Raw genomic sequence first — 19,956 nt, forward strand, 5'->3', positions numbered from 1 at the left:
ATTTATTCCTCAACAAATCCTACACATTACAAAAGACAGGAACCAAACAAAAGGAAAGCGTGCCTTTCGCACGAGAAGCTAAAGAACAAAAACTTAGCGCAGGAAACATAGAAGCTAACACTTTGCATGGACTACGGACAAGGCAAAACTCACATAACAGGTGCATGTAGCAAACACTTAGCATAAACTCGAAACAAGACATGAACCTACGTGACTGTTGCATACAGCAAACAATGACGGCAGACTGAGCGTGGCGAGCAAGGTGAATAAAAAGCTCTCTTATTAGTGGTTGACAGCAGCTGAGCATGCCGACCACTAACCAGAGGCAGGTGAACCCAATGAATCCCCATGGAAACTAAAACAAACCCAGAGGTGCACAAACAGGAACTTATGGAGTCCAAAACTAACAGAACATAACAAAACATGATCTGGGCCACGGATCATGACAGAATGAATGTTTACTTGTTAGTCGGAGGGGCCGTGGGCCCAAATTGGCAGCCGCACTTCCGTCAGTCTATGATTTATGGTTTGAGGTTTTTTTCAAACATGCATACATGTACAACATATGTCACAATTTCTACCCCAGGGCAGCCACGGCTACAAAAGGAGCTTACCAATAAAAATGTGTGAATGTGGAGTGAGTGAAAGATAAGATCTCAGTTCTCTGTGAAGCGCTTTGAGTGTCTAGAAAAGCACTATATAAATATGATCCATTATTTTTATTATCATTATTAAAACGGACGTTAATAAAAAAAAAACGCCAGCAGACACCAAAATGAATAGTTAAACTATTTTTAATCCCTTAAATCTTCCAGCATCCATAAAATTATAAAATTATGTTGCTGAAAAGTTTTGTTTAGTTATGTTCCGTTAGTTTTGGACTTCTTTAGTTCCCGTTTAGGCTTCCTTGTTTGCTTTTGTCACCATGGCGACTTATTGTGTTCACCTGTCTCTGATTAGTGCTCGCCCGCTCACCTGCTTCCCGAGCACTAATCAGAGGCATTATTTAAGTTGCCTTTGCCAGTCAGTCGGCTTGGCTTCATTGTTTACGTCACGTTCTGACCAAGTAAGTGTTCATGTTCTATGCCATAGCTTCTGCTAAATAGTAGCTTCATGTGTTTTAGGCACGCTTGCCTTTTTTGTTGTGTTGTTTGTGTTTTTGGTAGTTGAGTGATTTATGTTAATAAATCCAATCCTACCTTTACGCCTTCGTCCGGAGCCGTCTTTTTGCATCTTGAAAGAACAACCGTGCAGCAAGCGGCGACCCTCCCATCGTGACAAAAAGACAGTATATCTAATATGTTGTATTTTCCAATTGTCCACCTATGTTGACAAGCATAAGTAGGACCTAGCTGCAGCGATCGCCTTCTTATGACAGCCATTTCTGCGCAGAAGCTAGTTTGCACGTCCTTTCTAGACATACTAAATAAAGATGCAAAACAGTTTCCGCCGAACAGTTTCAGTCTTGATAATTCACGCTGATTATATTTGCATTTTTTCCTTCCAGTATTGTGGGCGTTGTTGCGTTTGGACCAGTTGTTCCTCCCAGGGAATTCAAGTTGCTGGTCACTCCCAAGCTCTTTTATGACACGTAAAGCTGAGTAGAAGAACCACCAGAGACAGAATAGGTATTTTGTCATTTTATTTCCAAAGCCTTTGGAAATAAACTTGAGACCAAATCCCGTACAGAAGCGCTCACTCGCACAGCTAAATTGGTCTAAACTCCCATACGGAAAACTTATTTTTTATCTCGTCTCTCTTGCCCCCACCCTACTTGTCCCTCTTACTCCACAGCTGGGCAAAGGGAAAGATAAGAGAAAGAATTTATTACTACTCCCCCTTTCTCCCAGCTCACTCCAGGTCCCTTTTGTTTATTATCTAAAGTCGGTTTTAGACGAGAAGCAGAGATCTCCCCCTTCACATCCTCAAAAGTTGGCACACAGTACTTGCAGACAACCAAAAGATAACAAATAAAGAACACTAGCTGTTTTGTACTATGACTATGGTTTAAAAGAAGTAACACACAAATATGGATACATCTAATTATCTGCCTCCGTCAGCGTTCAGACGATCAGCATATATACATTACTAAAGCATGCCCTGACAGTATACATGTAGGTCGAAAGGTGGCGCCAAATTACTTTTTTGTAAGCAAATCTGAGTTTTTTTCCCCTGTCACTCCCATACAGCAGTGACCTGGCGACACAGAGACCGATTTGAATAAATAAATGTATGTCAGTTAGTATTTCACAAGTAGTTTTCTTTTTTGTCCTAAAATATATTTATTTAAAACCTGAGAGTAGTCTTTAAGGTTGTCTTACATTTTGGTTGGTTACCTTGTTAAACTAAGTCAGAGACGATAACTAAATAAATATTTAACTAAAACTAACACCCAACTAACTTAGAATTAACACCCATGAAAATTGACGAAGAAGCCAAATACCGTATTTTTCGGACTATAAGTCGCAGTTTTTTTCATAGTTTGGCCGGGCTCCAGTGCAACTTATATGTTTTTTTCCTTCTTTATTATGCATTTTCGGCAGTTGCGACTTATACTCCGGTGCGATTTATACTCCGAAAAATACGGTAGATGCAATTTTGGGCAGATTACCTTCTGTGGAGGGGGGCGTGGTCTACGGGCCTGCCGCGGAGCGTGGTGTGTAAGGACCGGCCTTGAAGCACAGCTGGCAGGTGATTGGATTACCCAGCTGGGATTGATCATCCAATCACCTGCTATACTTATTAGCAGCAGCCGGACCGAGACACAGTTGTTGGAGTTGGAGTGAACGAGGAAGCGCACACTGGACATTGCCAGAGAGACTGAAAAGTTGTGTGCTGCCTGAGTGTGTGTGCGCTGCTGACTGAAAAGTTGTGCGCTGTCCTAGCGTGTGTGCGCTGCCAATAAAAGAAGACATTTTAACACCAGACATCCAGGCTGTGGGAGGATTTGTCAGCATCAGGTGAACCCACGGGAGAAAGACCTCCACACCTTCTAAATTGATTGAATTTCCTTTTGGGGAAATAATATTTACAATGATATATTGTACAAAGTAAAATAAAATGTTAAATTACTAATTAAATTGTCAATTTTACTGTTCCCTTTTATGCATTTTAAAATGTATGTCTTAACTTATTACTTTTCTGAAACTGCTCTGTGACGTGCTGCTGAGCTCTTGGCCAGGTCACCCTGATGAAAAAGATCTTGATTTTAATGGGTTTCTTATTTGGTTAAGATAAAGGTTGTATAAACCAAAATAGCTGCATATATGTTGTTGAAGGGTTGTTATTCTTGTGCAGAACTTGAAGTACAGAAGGTCTTTGTTCGACGTACGAGTTTCGTTCCTACGTCAGAACGTATACCCACTACTCATGCAGTCCACCGAACATACGAAGAATATTAACAAAATACAGTAATTGGATACATTTACATGTTAAAAAATAAATAAATCAGGAATTAAATTAGGCATGTAAGTATTACCAGTATTAACGATGAACCACCATAAAATTCAAAATGGTATTACCGTTTGAAATGTTTTAATTATAGTATTACTGTGATTGATTACCGCACTTTGAAAAACTGACGGTGATACTGCTCATTTCCTTACGAAGCAGTTAATGTTCAAATAGCTATTTAGCTCACATGCTAACATGAGTACAGGAGACATCAACGGCAAATGTCAAACCCCAATCTATACCCTAAAACCCTAAATCTGACCCTTTTCACGGAAAAACTAACATTTTTGAACCATTTTTTCCCTTTAATTTGTTTTAGACTTAGACTTAGCTAAACTTTATTGATCCACAAGGGAATTTTTGTACAAAACATGCATTATATTAAATTCAAGTTTAATTTAGTCTAGCCCTGTCATTAGGAAACACTTAAAAACCTTTACAAATTAAAAAGGAAGAAGCATATCTAAACTCTCAAATGATAATAAGAAGCCAGATTTTTTTTTTGCTTCTTCTGCCGAGGAAAGTATATTGTGTAATGTTTCTTTCTTTCTTTTTTTAAAATAAAACTTGGTCAATAGATTTCAGTGTCTGTAAGTACTTTTAGAGCACATTCAACAATACCGGAATTCAAATAAGAACCGTGATAGTTTTGTTCACAACAACCATGGTGTGAAATGTTCCCATGGTTACAGCCCTAAAGTAAACCATAATTTTAAAAAATGGTTGTTTTGCATAGTGGAAGGGGCATTGAAAGAGAGACGTTCCTGTTAGGTGGAGGAAGTCTCATTGATGACGCCCCATAGTAGTGGTCTCATTACTGTCCATTTTATTGACGCATGCTCAAAGATACCATCCTCAGAATATTCTGCCTCATGCTTGAGAGACATCATGAAGGAATAAATGTTCAACAAAAGTGTAATCTTCCAACACACGCACATAACTAGTTGGTTTTTTTTGTACAGTGTTTTTAATTAATGGGAGTGCATCGTAATCACGACACGTACAGTAGCGTCTGCAACCTCAAGTTTCCATTTTTAATACTCACTAACCCGGCGGTCGGGAACCCACGGCTCTGGAGCCTCTTTAGTGCCGCCTATAATGGCTCCCTGGAGCTTTTTCAAAAAATTTATGAAAATTGAAAAAGATGAGGGGAAAAAAATTATAGTTTTTGTTTTAATATTAATCCCCCATTTACACTCATTCACACAAAAGGGTTGTTTTTTTCTGTTAATAATATTCTGGTTCCTACATTATATATCAATACAGTCAGCAGGGATACAGTCCGTAAGCACACATGATCGTGCTGGTCCACTAATAGTACTAACCTTTAACAGTTAATTTGACTCATTTTCATTAATTACTAGTTTCTATGTAACTGTTTTTATATTGTTTTACTTTCTTTTTTATTCAAGAAAATATTTTTAATTTATTTATCTTATTTTTTTTTTTTTTTTTTTTTTTTAAAGTAACTTATCTTCACCATACCTGGTTGTCCAAATTAGGCATAATAATGTGTTAATTCCACGACTGTATATATCGCTATCGGTTGATATCGGTATCGGTAATTAAAGAGTTGGACAATATCGGAATATTGGATATCGGTAAAAAGCCATTGTCGGACATCCCTAGTAAACATGCTTCACTGATGAGAGTATTTGGCGAGCGCCGTTTTGTCCTACTAATTTCCGCAGTCCTTGAACTCACCGTAGTTTGTTTATATGTACAACTCTCTCCGACTCTGCAACAGAAAGACATGTTTTATGCCATTCCTTCTTTGTCTCATTTTGTCCATCAAAACGTTTTCTATACTGTGCGTGAATGCACAAAGGTGAGTTTTGTAGATGTTATTGACATACTGGAATGCTAATCAGGCATATTTGGTCAGTGCATGACTGCACGCTAATCGATGCTAACATGCTATTTAGGCTAGCTGTATGTACATATTGCATCATTATGCAGCGTTTGTAGTTATATTTGAGCTCATTTAATTTCCTTTACTTGTGTCGTCTGTGTATTTAATTTATATTTGAATGTCTCATGACACATTATCTGTGTGTAATATTGGCTGCATTTCTGATAGTTGTTTGTGTGCCATGTTGTTACAGACCACAGCAAACGTTACCCAACTTGCAAAGATTGTAATAAATCCTTTAGAAGAAGACAGCCTGCCGTTCCCTTTAACTTGGACACACACATCTATACATTTAACCATTCTAAGCCAATAATTTCTGGGAGTTATCTCACGCTCTGAAAAGCCTCTGTTTTAAGGTTTTCCAATGCTGTAAAAATGTGTAGAATAAATATTAAATTTCAACATTTCTGTCAACAAAGATTTGCGTCAGCCTGCGGCACATAGTCATTTTGATAGTAGGCTGTTATAGCTAATAAAGGCACATCATAGGTCGCCTTCATTCTAACAAAGTGATGTTAAACATGCGGCCCCCGGGCCAGATCAGGCCCGCAGACAGGTTCAATCCGGCCCGCGAGATGAGTTTGCCAAGTGTAAAATTGAGCTGCATTTTTAAACTAAAGAAACTGCTGTTCTAAATGTGTCCACTGGGTGTCGCAATAGCATTTCTAGTATGCAAGGAAAATGGGTTATACCAGGGCGAGCAAGTATAGCAAGCAAGAGGTACATGGTGAAGCGGGGCTGCAACTCCTTCCCCTCAACCCAACATAAAACAAACAGGAGTAAAATAAACAATTGGTAACCTCACGTAAAATACTGCATGAGACACTGCACATTAATATAGTTCTGTGGAAATTATTGTCTTCTTTGCAAACTTTAAGAAAATGAACAGTGAAAATCGCAAATTAGGTACCGTATTTTTCGGAGTATAATTCGCTCTGGAGTATAAATCGCACCGGCCGAAAATGCCTAATAAAGAAGGAAAAAAAACATATATAAGTCGCACTGGAGTATAAGTGGCGTTTTTTGGGGAAATGTATTTGATAAAACCCAACACCAAGAATAGACATTTGAAAGGCAATTTAAAATAAAGAATAGTGAACAACAGGCTGAATAAGTGTACGTTATATGAGGCATAAATAACCAACTGAGAACGTGCCTGGTATGTTAACGTAACATATTATGGTAAGAGTCATTCAAATAACTATAACATATAGAACATGCTATACGTTTACCAAACAATCTGTCACTCCTAATCGCTAAATCCCATGAAATCTTATACGTCTAGTCTCTTACGTGAATGAGCTAAATAATATTATTTGATATTTTGCGGTAATGTGTAATAATTTCACACATAAGTCGCTCCTGAGTATAAGTCGCACCCCCGGCCAAACTAAGAAAAAAACTGCGACTTATAGTCCAAAAAAATACGGTAGTTGATACATAGAAGCGTTTTTATTTATGCTTTATTTTGTTTTTGTTCAATTCTAGATGGGCTGTGGCTTAAAGTTTGATTACTTTGTAGATACAATGAGATTTTGTGTAAGTTCATTATGTTCTTCATGGTGTTTTTGAAACTGCACCAATTTTCAAGTGTTTTGTAGAGAGGATTATTTGTGATATGTACATTTTCAGAATGTGCTTGTTCTATTTTGGGCCAAAGTAAAACAAAGTAAATAAGTTATTATGCCATGATTTTCCCTGTAAGAATAGATTTTCCTCCATGTTTTATTTATTTTTCTTTGTATTTTTGGTCATTTTGGGTTGCTGACCCCTGCACTGACCAAATCCGATGAACTGAAACTCACCATTGACCCTTCCAGATGATTGACACACGGCTGGTGGCCCAAAGGCGAGAGATGAAACTTCTGGAGGACAGCGGCCAGCAGAAGACCAGCACCTACATTGTGCCCTGCTTTCTCCTCGTCGAGGTGAGTGTGGACATTTGACAAAGTACACTGAAATATTATTTGGCTCACTTCAAACATGGTATGAATTTGCAAATGGGGCCTCATTCAGTCACCAATGTTAAAGTTCTACATTGCATTCAGTGCTACAAAACACTTCGCACCTGTCTTCTTCGATTCAATTCCTCATAATTTGCAGGGGCCCGCCAGCTGGCCCTAATTAGATATGCGCGTGGTGTGAAGCGGCGCTACTGCGTGGCGTTATGTAAGATCATAGAGCTTTGGAGAAGTACAAAAATCATTCAAAGGATGAGGATATAATTGGGGTCTATATCAAGAATAGGAACACATGTTGATATGATTGATGATGATTTCCTATTTGACTGTGCAGTATGATGATGAAATCAAGCATCATTCACAGGGTGGCGATATAATTGGAGTCTACATCAAGACTAAGAACACATGTGTTGATATGAATGAAAGTTAGTGTGGCTATTTGACTGTGCAGTATGATGAGGAAATCACGCCGAGCCATGTGAATCATTTGCATATGAATGTTCTCTTAATTTTTGTCCGCGGTTTCTCCCACTCCGTTGCACATTTCTTTCCTCCCGTCGTTTCACATGCTACTTAGGGCGGATTAAAAACAACAATGGGCTTCAGCTGGGAAAGTGACCAAATTAGCAGGCTTTTATTCATTCAGTCCGTTGACTCCCGTAACATCTGATTGATTTGATTAAATTAGCCTTGCTGGAAAATGATCAGAGGTTGGCACTTCCAAATAGTCTGTTGCATCACGTGCATACATTATTTGAACATGAATATTGGCATATTTATGGTAGTTATGTGTATATTTATGTGGGGCTATTCAGAAGCGGTCCTAAGAAGGAAAGGAGAGAGTGGAGCGTGCTGTTAACTGTGCATTGCTCTTTTTTTAACGTCTTAATTGTAAAATGAGTTAACCACTCTAGAAAAACCTGAAAAAATGTGACACCATAACAAACATGCAGAGGGGCGATTGCTAATTGTGCCTGGGAAATGAGTGTTTTCACATTAACACTAAACACAGTTACCACTTTCATCAGTACGCTCCTTCTAAAAGGCTCTATTTTTGGTTCTATGGTGAACACGACTGATTTTACCATGACAAAAAGATTGGGGTTAGCCAAAATTTTACCGCTGAGGGCGGCAGAAAGTAATTGAAGGATAGTTCGGTCAATTTGATATTTGTCACCTCCTCCATAATGATGTGATGCAGCCACATTTTATTTTTACAATACAGATGGATTGGTTTTATGATTGGTTTTATGGTTCTATGCTCGGTACTCACAGCACTCAAATCTCTTCACCCATTGAAATTAATTGAAATCAATTTAATCTGTACTTGGCCCCCCAAAACAGCAAAGCTTTAAAGGTTACTTATTTTACAAAGCCAACCTATCTTACCTATTGGTACCTGTTTTTTTGTATTTGGGATCTGCATAAGTCCCAAACATTTATAATCAAACCATGGAGGCATGGCGGAGATATTTATAAAACAATCTTGCCTTTCTTATTTCTTCCTCCAAATGAACCAATTGGAATTTTCCTCATTATTGATATTGTTCCCATTAGTATCATAATCTCCATATATGGTAAAGGTTTACCCGAAGAGCTCTGTGCGAGTTTGCTATTGTAGTCCGACGTTGTTGTCAATAAGCTCCTTCTTTTTCTCTATCCTCTAGTTGTGGGGCAGACTGGCTCGTACATGCACATGCATCTTCTGCTGTTGCCATTTCTAATACAAAGTAGCATATAGTGGCGAAGTTGGTAGAGTGGCCGTGCCAGCAATCGGAGGGATGCTGGTTACTGGGGTTCAATCCCCACCTTCTACCATCCTAGTCACGTCCGTTGTGTCCTTGGGCAAGACACTTCACCCTTGCTCCTGATGGCTGCTGGTTAGCGCCTTGCATGGCAGCTCCCGCCATCAGTGTGTGAATGGGTGAATGTGGAAATACTGTCAAAGCGCTTTGAGTACCTTGAAGGTAGAAAAGCGCTATACAAGTATAACCCATTCATTTATTTATTTATATCTGTCAGTAGACTCGATATGGAAGCGCTAAAAACTACAACATGGCAGTCAAAGTGGAGCCACATAAATAAGACCGCTCACAAAACGGCGCATCCTTAAGAGACTATCAGAAAGCGGCTTGAAGACTACATGTTATGTAGACCACAAGGAAGTGTTTTAAATGTAGAACAAATCGTAATATGACCCGTTTAAAGTTGTTTTAATCTTTTTCAGTTTTGGTTGATTTTGGCGGCGCCAGTGTACCAACGCAGTAGTGTTTTGCCTAGTGGCGGGCCGTGCGTTTCCCACCTAGGCCTTCAGTGATGTCCGACTTCAATGATTACCTCTCAAAATAGCATAATTGATGTCACCACATGACCATTGCTGGAGAAATACTCTACAGAAACACATTTACGCTCTACAGGGCATTGAATCACCACCAACAGTGTACATAACTGGCGCATTTAAAAATCAATAAACCCGCATCAGCAATTAAAACATCTTATGTGGTACTGTCAAAATAAAAATTGCACAAAACATATTAAACGTGAAAAAATAAAGAAATGAAATATCTTAACTCACAATCTGTATAAACCATTCGAGCTTCCGAGGTTTCGCAGCCTCCGTAGCAGAACCTCCAGGTTCTGTAACAGCTTCTTACCTCAGGCCGTAAGATTCTTGAACGCATTAAAATAATCCCCTCAATTCCCCCCAAAAATGGATTAACTCGCTGGAATATAAAGACAATATAACATACATCCATAAACGTAGATGCATATGCAAAAGTGCGATATATTTATCTGTACAGTAATCTATTTATTTATATCTGCACCTTATTGCTCTTTTATCCTGCACTACCATGAGCTAATGCAACAAAATGTTGTTCTTATCTGTACTGTAAAGTTCAAATTTGAATGACAATAAAAGGAAGTCTAAGTCTAAGATGGCCAACCGCAATGCTTTGTGGGAAATGTAAAAAAGTCCAAAGCCCTCTATACAGACTTTCGATTGCAAATGTATTGGTGACTGTGTCCGTGTGTATTACCGAGTCTATATGTGACTTTGTTAAATGCACATGTGAGATGGAGAATCTCAGCTGAAGTCACACATTTTATTGGGGACCTACGATGATTCCAAGCTACATTTAAATCACGTTTTTGTGGTCTAAGATAATATGTATTAGATATGGTGAATTTTATAACCTGTTTTTTGAGTCCGTTTGCAAAATGTTTTGTTCCCAGATTGCATATTAACTGCGCCCCACATTCTCTAAAAGTATCATAATTGATCTTTTGAAAATGTACACTGTGACGTTAAGTTGTCACAACTATTTTTTTTTCCAGACACGGTCGAAAATAAACTTCATAAGCAGTGTATAGTTTAGCTGACATGGTCTCACAAGATGTAGTTTCTCTTTAAATATCCTTCTTGAAAATGGCCTTGCAAATATATGTGTTGTCTTGTCTAATCATAAAAGATGCAGACGAGGCGTGTTTGCTGAGATTCTAAAGTTTACTCCACAAAGTGCTCATCACAAACATCCCGCTGCTGGCTAAACGTGGCTACTGCGCATGCTCTGCACTACTGTGGCATGCTGGGTAATGGAGTTCTTGTGTTACCTAGCTCATAACATCACTATATATATCTGCCTTAGGCCATCTAGAAGGCCTTACTGACAACAACTCGTGATCTGATTGGCTGTTGCAATTGTCTGTCAACTGTATGTCCCCGTTCACTTACAGCGCACAGACGCCAGCATTGTTAATTCTGAAGGCTTCGAGCAGATTTGGTACAGCATGGCAACATAAGATAGCTGAATTCTGATTGGGTAAAAACTCAATAAACTAAAAACAACAGAGCTGTAAGGAGCATAGTATGACATGAAGAGAATATGAATACTTTTAGCTATTTAGGGAAAGTAAATAAAAAATTACTTTTATCTTTAATTATGATCATGATTTCTGGTTGTATTAGGCCAGCAGAGAAGTCCTTGCTGGCCCTGACGGCACACCACTGGTTTTGCCAGAAGAAGACCACATTTCCCATGAGGACTAGCACTTAAAGCGTCAAACTGACATGATGTCCTCAGTAATATTGGAACAAATATTACGTCTCTAATGGCTATGCTGATTTTAAATAGCAGACACTATCAAGAAATGATCTTCGATTGTGCTCCAAACTTGACGCTACTACCAAGAATGTATTGGGGCGGATGCAGGTCGGAAGCAATGACAGACCGGCGGGACAGTTTTTTCACCAAAAGAAGTAGTGTGGAACTGCGAATTATCAAGCTAGCTAACATTAGCATTAGCATTTTTTTTATTCAGCCCTTTGAGACACTTGATTGATTGATATTTGAGCATCAAAAGGTACTTACAAGTCCAGCAGGAACAGAGCCAAGGCAGCACTGGCCGAAAATCCTACCTCATCTTTGAGCTGCACGACATCGAGTGAAATCCGAGGCAATGTTGATCCTGAACGGGTAGGCCCCGTTTTTCTTATTTTTGTCTCCTCAGGCAAAACTTTTGGTTTCTTTGGTTGTTTCGCAGCTTCTACCAATGATAGCAGCAATTGCACATAGGCGTTCGCATTGACTTCCGTCTTTTTAACGAATGGGGAAAGGGGGAGTGAAGTATGCTATTAAGCAGGTCAGCACATTTGTAGTTTTTTGTGTGGCAGAGTTCCTGCCACCCTCCTTTAAGTTGCTTTGTGCCAGTAAAAGCATACTTGCCAACCCTCCCGGATTTTCCGGGAGACTCCCGAAATTCAGCGCCTCTCCCGAAAACCTCCCGGGACAAATTTTCTCCCGAAAATCTCCCGAAATTCGGGCGGGGCTGGAGGCCACGCCCCCTCCAGCTCCATGCGGACCTGAGTGACGTGTTGACAGCCTGTTGTACATGCACATGTCACATTTTTGTGTTGATTTATTTAGTTTATTTTGTGGTTTGAATTAGTTTTTGGAGCTGTCATTCCACATTTATCAGTATTCACATTGGTCAGTAGGGGGCAGTAGGGCGTTTCTTCCCAATTGAATGCCATCACCAGCAGACCGGAAGTGTCTTGTCATTCTGATGAGAGCGACCAGTCTGTGAACAATTAAAACGTCCTGTGTGCTTTTTCCTCCTGTATAACAGGTTAGTTTTGGTGAATCAACTCACTGAATAATATCCATGTGATCTTTATAAGTTTAAGTACACATTCTGATGGTGGAGCCTAACTCTAAAGTGTTTGTGAGTTGTAGTTTGTATTTGTGAATGAATCCAGTGCACAGCTGCAGTAATCAATACAAAATGGCGACGTGAGTACGCAATGTTTATATAGGAACTTCTGATCCTAATTCAGACTCCCAAATTAGAGCTCCCGTTTTCTTATTGATTTTATAATGTATATTTGTATAATGTGTGTGTTCTGAAATAGTGACAGAGAATAGAACAAGGATGGACAATTCAACCCTTAACTCAACAATGAGTAGAGGAGTGTTATGTGTGTGTATATGTGTAAATAAATGAACACTGAAATTCAAGTATTTATTTTATTTATATATATATATATATATATATATATATATATATGTATATATATATATATATATGTATATATATATATATATATATGTGTGTATATATATATATATAGCTAGAATTCACTGAAAGTCAAGTATTTCTTATATATATATATACATATATATGTATGTATATATATATATATATATATATAACTTAACCACGCCCCCCGCCCCACCCCCGACCACGCCTCCCACCCCCCACCTCCCGAAATCGGAGGTCTCAAGGTTGGCAAGTATGAGTAAAAGCGATACAGACCCCCTCAGACCATGACAGAGGTGTCATTCATCTAGCTGTAAATCGATGTATCTTCCCAAAATTATGAAAATATTTTGTGAAGGGGCAGCACGGTGGTGAGGGGTTTGTGCGTCTGCCTCACAATACGAAGGTCCTGAGCAGTCCTGGGTTCAATCCCAGGCTCGGGATCTTTCTGTGTGGAGTTTGCATGTTCTCCCCGTGACTGCGTGGGTTCCCTCCGGGTACTACTGCTTCCTCCCACCTCCAAAGACATGCACCTGGGGATAGGTTGATTGGCAACACTAAATTGGTCCTAGTGTGTGAATGTGAGTGTGAATGTTGTCTGTCTATCTGTGTTGGCCCTGTGATGAGGTGGCGACTTGTCCAGGGTGTACGCCGCCTTCCGCCTGATTGTAGCTGAGATAGGCTCCAGCGCCCCCCGCAACCCCGAAGGAAATTAGCAGTAGAAAATGGATGGATGGATGGATTTTGTGAAGGTTAAAAATATACTTAATGCTGCTTTAACATATACATGTGTTTTAAAAATAAAAACTAACTTTTAGATAAGAAATGGTGTATAAAAACAATACAACAGAATGTACTACAAACAACTACAGAATTTACTTTGAAAAGCGGACTTCTGCGATGTCTCCTTTGGGCAGCTTTTCCGTCAAGTCACAATTGTTGTTGATGTTTATGTTGCACACAGACGTCTTTGAGTGACTGAGCGGCGGTCAGAGTTAACAGGAAGCGATAAATAAAAAAGACCCAGTCAGCAAGGGTAATTCATGATTATCCAGTTTGTAGAATCAGGAGACAGAACAACCTGAAACACGCCGGGCACACCATCGGCAGCTTGTCCATATTTTCATGGATAAATGTCCGTTATTTGGATGTCGTTTTGGCGCCCTTGGCAGGCGACTTTCTTCTTTGGTGTTGTGTGCAGTGACTCCCTTTCTCCGTTCCGCTGGTTGGAGAGCAGGGGGGTTGTGTTGGCGTCTGGCTGTCGGCTGTTGCTGGCGAGTTGGACCGAATGTTTTGGGACAGATCTTACAGTGTTAAATCTGAAAAACCCTACGCCAACAAGCGGTGGGGAGGCTTGTAACTCAAATTTATGCGAGCAGCTCGAAGCGTAACAAAAGCTGGGAGAAATCTCATATCTTAAAATATTCGTAAGTTGAGGTAGCTTAGACTTACTTCGACTTAGTTCCTCCCGTTCCTATTGGAACATTGGGCGACGAGTCCCCTCCATTTTCTCCGGTCTCTGGCGTCTCTTCTTTCTCCGTGCTAGCTGACACCCATCTCCCTTAGGTCTTTCTTGGCTGTTTGTCTCCACGTCTTCTTCGGCCTCCCTCTCTTCCTTATTCCACCTTCTGGCATCCAGTCCATTGCCACACTTGCCGGTCCCTCCCTTGACAGTCAGAGTGGTTGAGGTAGCACTCTGTACACAACAAGTTGTGGGCTGCAAATGCCTCCTGGACTGAACTTCGGACAACCCTGCTTAAGATGCTCACGTAGTTTATTCACTACAGTAGGATATGTCTTTTACATGACTTCTTGAAGATTTTGAGGAAAATGTAGGAATTTTTAGATGAATCAATTTTGCTCGACTAAGGAAAAACTCAACAAATGCTTGCGTTGTGATGGCAGGGAATCTTGGCTGCCATGCAAAATGGTCTAATTCTTACCAAAATTCATCACCATGGTAACTGATGCTCCATTTTGACTTTGTTCCAGAACAAGGCATGTATTTTTAAATATTTTTTTATAAGATAAAGAAACCCCACAGTTGACCTAGTTGTGATAAATGTTTTCAAATTCTCATTCCAGTGACAATAGTGCAAGAGTGTTTGAGGACATGCAAAGTTAAAAGGGCTGTGTGCAACCTTTACGCTGACGCCTAGAGGAAGCTAACTTTCCAAAGTGTTGTAAATATTACACCCCACCCTTTTCCGGCTTTCTTTACGTAATGACGTAAACTACGCCCATATGTTGCGCACACACACACACGCGTTAGCTTTGTGTTTGGTCGGCTGCTCAGTGGCCTTGTGGTTAGAGTGTCCTGAGATCGGTAGGTCGTGAGTTCAAACCCCGGCTGACTCATACCAAAGACTATAAAAATGGGACCCATTACCTTGGGTCACTCAGCATCAAGGGTTGGAATTGGGGGTTGAATCACCAAAATTATTCCCAAGCTCACTGCTGCTGCTCATTGCTCCCCTCACCTCCCAGGGGGTGGAACAAGGGGATGGGTTAAATGCAGAGGGTAATTTCACCACACCTAGTGTGTGTGTGACTATCAGTGGTACTTTAACTTTAACTTTAACTTTAACTTTAATAAGAGCGATTTGGCTAAGGCAGTGCTTCTTAGTTATATTCTGTCATTACCCCTATGGGGGCCAAAAATATTTACGTGACTCCCCCAAAATTGTATTACTATTGAAAACTTAATATTTATTCATCTGTACAATGCAGTGGTTGAGTGGTTACATTCTTAATATTATTAAATGCTGCTGACGACTCCTTTTTTTCTTTTATTCCTGTCACAATCTTCTCTCGACCTCTGGTAGCTCTGTACACACGTCCTTGTGTACTTCTTACTTCTACTGGGTAGAACAGGCAGCCTGTTGATTAGATTAATCACTGCTGCCACCTAGCTGCAAGCTTGTGTATTATTCTAACATGAGTACTAGAGTGCATACATAAATAATGAAAATCTCCCCCGACAGCTCGCCGCGACTCCCCCAGAGGGTCCTGACCCACTATTCGACAAACAGCTACTAACGTTAGCTATCATTAATTGTATATTCTAACACCGGAGTAGGGAACCTATGGCTCTCGAGCCAGATGTGGCTCTTTTGCTGACTGCATCTGGCTCTCAGATAAATATTAGCTGACATTGCTTAACACGATAAGTAATGAATAATTCCGCTGGTAATCACAGTGGAAAAAATAACGTTCAAAATATAAAACATTCTCATGCATTTTAATCCATCCATCCATTTTCTACCGCACCTGTTCAAGAAGTCGCATTAATGGTAAGAAATAATTTATTTATTATTGGTTAGCTGCAGAATAACAATGTTATTAAAAAAGAATAAGAGACTTATTTTTCTCTAAAAATGTTGGTCTTACTTAAAAATGCACGCATTTAGTTGTATTCAGTGTTAAAAAAATATTATATGGCTCTCACGGAAATACATCTGAAAATATTAGTTTTTTATGGTTCTCTCAGCCAAAAAGGTTCCCGACCCCTGTTCTAACATAACAACAACATGACGGCAAATTGTTAGTTGCTTCTCTAAGACTGCTTTTGTGTAGGTGCATGCGTGTGGGTGTGAAAAAGGCAGCGGTAGGTCACAAGTCTGAACACCAGACAAATTCATCAGACCGATGAGCGATTCTTGTTTAATATAATTAAAGATTGTAAAAAAAACAAAAAAACACTTGAATTATAATAATAATAATGGATCAGATCGTATAGCGCTTTTTTATACACTCAAAGTGCTTCACAGAGAACCGGGAACCCATCATTTAGTCACTGCACATTCACACATGATGGTGGTAAGCTACATTTTTAGCCACAGCTGCCCTGGGCTAGACTGAGGAAATGTGGCTGCCAATTTGGACCTACAGCCCCTCCGACCACCACCAGCATTCATTCACGTTTATACGCCTGTGTGAGCGACACAGTAGGTGGGTGAAAGTGTCTTGCCCAAGGACACAACGGCTGTGACTTGAATGGCGGAAGCTGGACTTGAACATGAAACGCTCAAAATGCTGGCATGGACGCTCTACCATCTGATTAAGTTAAAGTACCAATGATTGTCACACACACACTAGGAGAGCGAAATTATTCTCTGCATTTGACCCATCACCCTTGATCACCCCCTGAGAGGTGAGGGGAGCAGTGAGCAGCAGCGGTGGCCGCGCCCGGGAATAATTTTTGGTGATTTAACCCCCAATTCCAACCCTTGATGCTGAGTGCCAAGCAGGGAGGTAATGGGTCCCATTTTTATAGTCTTTGGTATGACTCGGCCGGGGTTTCAACTCACAACCTACCGATCTCAGGACACTTTAACCACTAGGCCACTGATCCACATTGTTTAAAAATATGTATACAATATGTTCTCTATAACCACTAATGATAACATAAGCTGGCCAGGGGTGTTCTTGTTATATTTTTTTGCTAAAAAAATATAATTGAGCAAGTTGCAAACAGCCCCTTTAAGAGTGATACAATGTGGCTTCCCCAGACAAGCGTTGTGTTTAAATATAGAGATTATGTGCTCAACGAATTGTTTTGTGATTGTTGACCTTTACTCAGTTGACTAAACGTTCCTGCTTTAAGTGTCTGCACTACTGTCATATTGATTATCCTTCATCAAAGTTAACACTGAGTCATAGCCTGTGAATATAGTCCTGGGGTATATAGTATGTAACCAGTGAAGTGAAGTGAATTATATTTATATAGCGCTTTTCTCTAGTGACTCAAAGCGCTTTACATAGTGAAAACCCAATATCTAAGTTACATTTAAACCAGTGTGGGTGGCACTGGGAGCAGGCAGTAAAACAACAACAGTTGAAATGTATTACTACTGTGTTACAGTAGTACCTGTTTATATTGGTTCTGTGGCGGAGCTTATAACAAAAAACACTTGTATCTTAAATCAATCAATCAATGTTTACTTATATAGCCCTAAATCACGAGTGTCTCAAAGGGCTGCACAAGCCATAACGACATGCTCGGCTCAGATCCCACATCAGTGCAAAAAAAAAAAACTCAACCCAATGGGATAACAATGAGAAACCTTGGAGGGGACTGCAGATGTGGGAACCTCCCCCACCCCTTGGTGCAATGAATGTCGAGTAGATCTAGCATAATATTGTGAGAGTCCAGTCCATAGTGGATCTAACATAATAGTGAGAGTCCAGTCCATAGTAGACTGGACTCTTTAAATCAACGTTGTCCATTGAAATGTACTGAAATCAATTTAATTGGTGTATGGCCCTGCCAAAACAGCACCATTTTAGCATGTTAGCATGCCTCTTAAAAAAACTTTTTGATAAGAAATGATTGTATTAAAAACTAGAATGTACTACGAACAACTACAGTAGTTTTATGAAATGTTGTATTAATAATGTACATTGTTTACCTTGGAGGGTAGACTTCTACGGTATCCCCTTAAAGCTGCTTCCCCGGCAAACACATCATCAGCAGCTTCTCCATATTTTCATGGATAAATCCCCGCAGTTGAGATATTTTTTCAACATTTTTGGCTGGCTTCCGTATAGTGCAGACTATCAGTGACATGCTCCGAATTCTTCACCGAGTCGGCTACTCACTCTGTCTTGATGATTTCTTTATTTAATTAAATGAAAATAATACATTTCTTCTTCTTAGCACCCTCCTTCACTCTCACTTTCTTCCTTCCCATGCTTGGAAAAACAACTCCAGCTACAAGCTGATGCTGTCAAGTACGACCAGATGTTTTGGGTGGATCTTACAGGGTTCACACTGACATAGACACATTTTGCTTGCAACTCAAATTTTTGCTGGCATTTTAAAGCATAGTAATTAGCCATGACACAGCTCTTATCTCAAAACACTCTTAAGTTTGCAAGTTGAGATACCTCTCCATTCACTTTCTTTTCTGAGGAAAATCCATCCATGGCTAAAATGTTCCTCAATTCTTCTCACGACTTCTTCCCTTCCCTCTCACTCCATAATCCTTAAAGGACCCGACGGAGCACTCGTGGTCTCTGCTTCATTCCCTAATTAATTGACCTAATTAGGAATGAAACCCAATTAGCCTGTGCCACTGCAAACGCATTCCGGGCCTGCAGGTCCTCTGAGCGGCACTGCAACAATGAGCTGAATGAGCTTTGTTCTTCTGCCCAACAACGTCAATTACTGAAGCGTTAAGGTTTAAAAGTCGAATGGAAATCTGACAGCGTACGTCAAAATTTCAGCTTTTTGAGATAGTGACTGAAATAGGAGGAGAGTCGAGATGCCTGCAGGGAGGACATTCAGTGCAAAAAAGTGTTTTGACCAATTGGCGTACTAAGATCCCGCCTCTCTGTATTGTGCTCTTTCCAGGCATCCTCCTGAGACCATTCTGCGTGTCTTCTTAGTGTTGCATCCAACACATTAATACTGGCATTGTGCAACAGGACACATGCTCCATCACGCCTCTCTTAGAGCTGCACAATATCCCACAATCCCTGCAGGTTCTCTCAGTGTATTAAGCTTGCTTCTATTCCTCCCTTGTTCTCAGCATTATTCAGAGATAAAAGGATGTTTTCAGTTTTCCATTCTTTTTCTTAATATATTTATTATAACACCCGGTGCACCGCCCATTACTCTCTTCGACAGCCTCTCAAATCCTCCCCCGTCCCTCTGAGTTGACAGATCCAAGAGCCATCAAGTGTCATTGCTCTCCAGAAGTCATTGCCTTGAGTAATAATGTATATTTTACCCTACCTCCTCTCTCCACTCAATAGTTTTCCATGGCAATGTGTGCATTGCATTCCTATCTTGTCCTTTCGCCACTCCTCCTGCATTGTATTTCCAATCGGACAGCAGACCTTCTCCTTTTATTATGCTCTCATCAAGAGGGTGACACTAACACACACTTAGTGGGTGCACTTCAGCTTTGCTGCCACGTTATATACACTATATTGCCAAAAGTATTTGGCCACCCGTCCAAATGATCAGAATCAGGTGTCCTCATCACTTGGCCCTCCACAGGTGTATAAAATCAAGCGCTTAGGCATGGAGACTGTTTCTACAAACATTTGTGGAACTGTCATAGGATGCCACCTGTGCAACAAATC

The 19,956-nt window shown here is 40.1% G+C and overlaps 1 protein-coding gene across 5 annotated transcripts in view; it reads left to right on the forward strand.

The window, feature by feature from the left end:
* plppr2b (phospholipid phosphatase related 2b) overlaps positions 1-19,956 on the forward strand; it is a 165,285-nt gene that overhangs the window by 21,597 nt on the left and 123,732 nt on the right. For 2 of the 5 annotated variants that reach the window (XM_061983762.1, XM_061983761.1), the window contains exons 1-2: positions 833-1,066; positions 7,186-7,293. In XM_061983762.1, the coding sequence (XP_061839746.1) occupies positions 926-1,066; positions 7,186-7,293 (249 nt within the window). In that variant the 5' untranslated portion in view covers positions 833-925. Of the gene's footprint in view, positions 1-832; positions 1,067-5,160; positions 5,282-7,185; positions 7,294-19,956 lie in introns of those variants that run through there. The other 3 variants (XM_061983765.1, XM_061983764.1, XM_061983763.1) reach the window with 2 other exon arrangements.

The sequence above is a fragment of the Nerophis lumbriciformis genome, linkage group LG25 (genome assembly GCF_033978685.3).
Source record: "Nerophis lumbriciformis linkage group LG25, RoL_Nlum_v2.1, whole genome shotgun sequence".
Classification (NCBI taxonomy): domain Eukaryota; kingdom Metazoa; phylum Chordata; class Actinopteri; order Syngnathiformes; family Syngnathidae; genus Nerophis; species Nerophis lumbriciformis.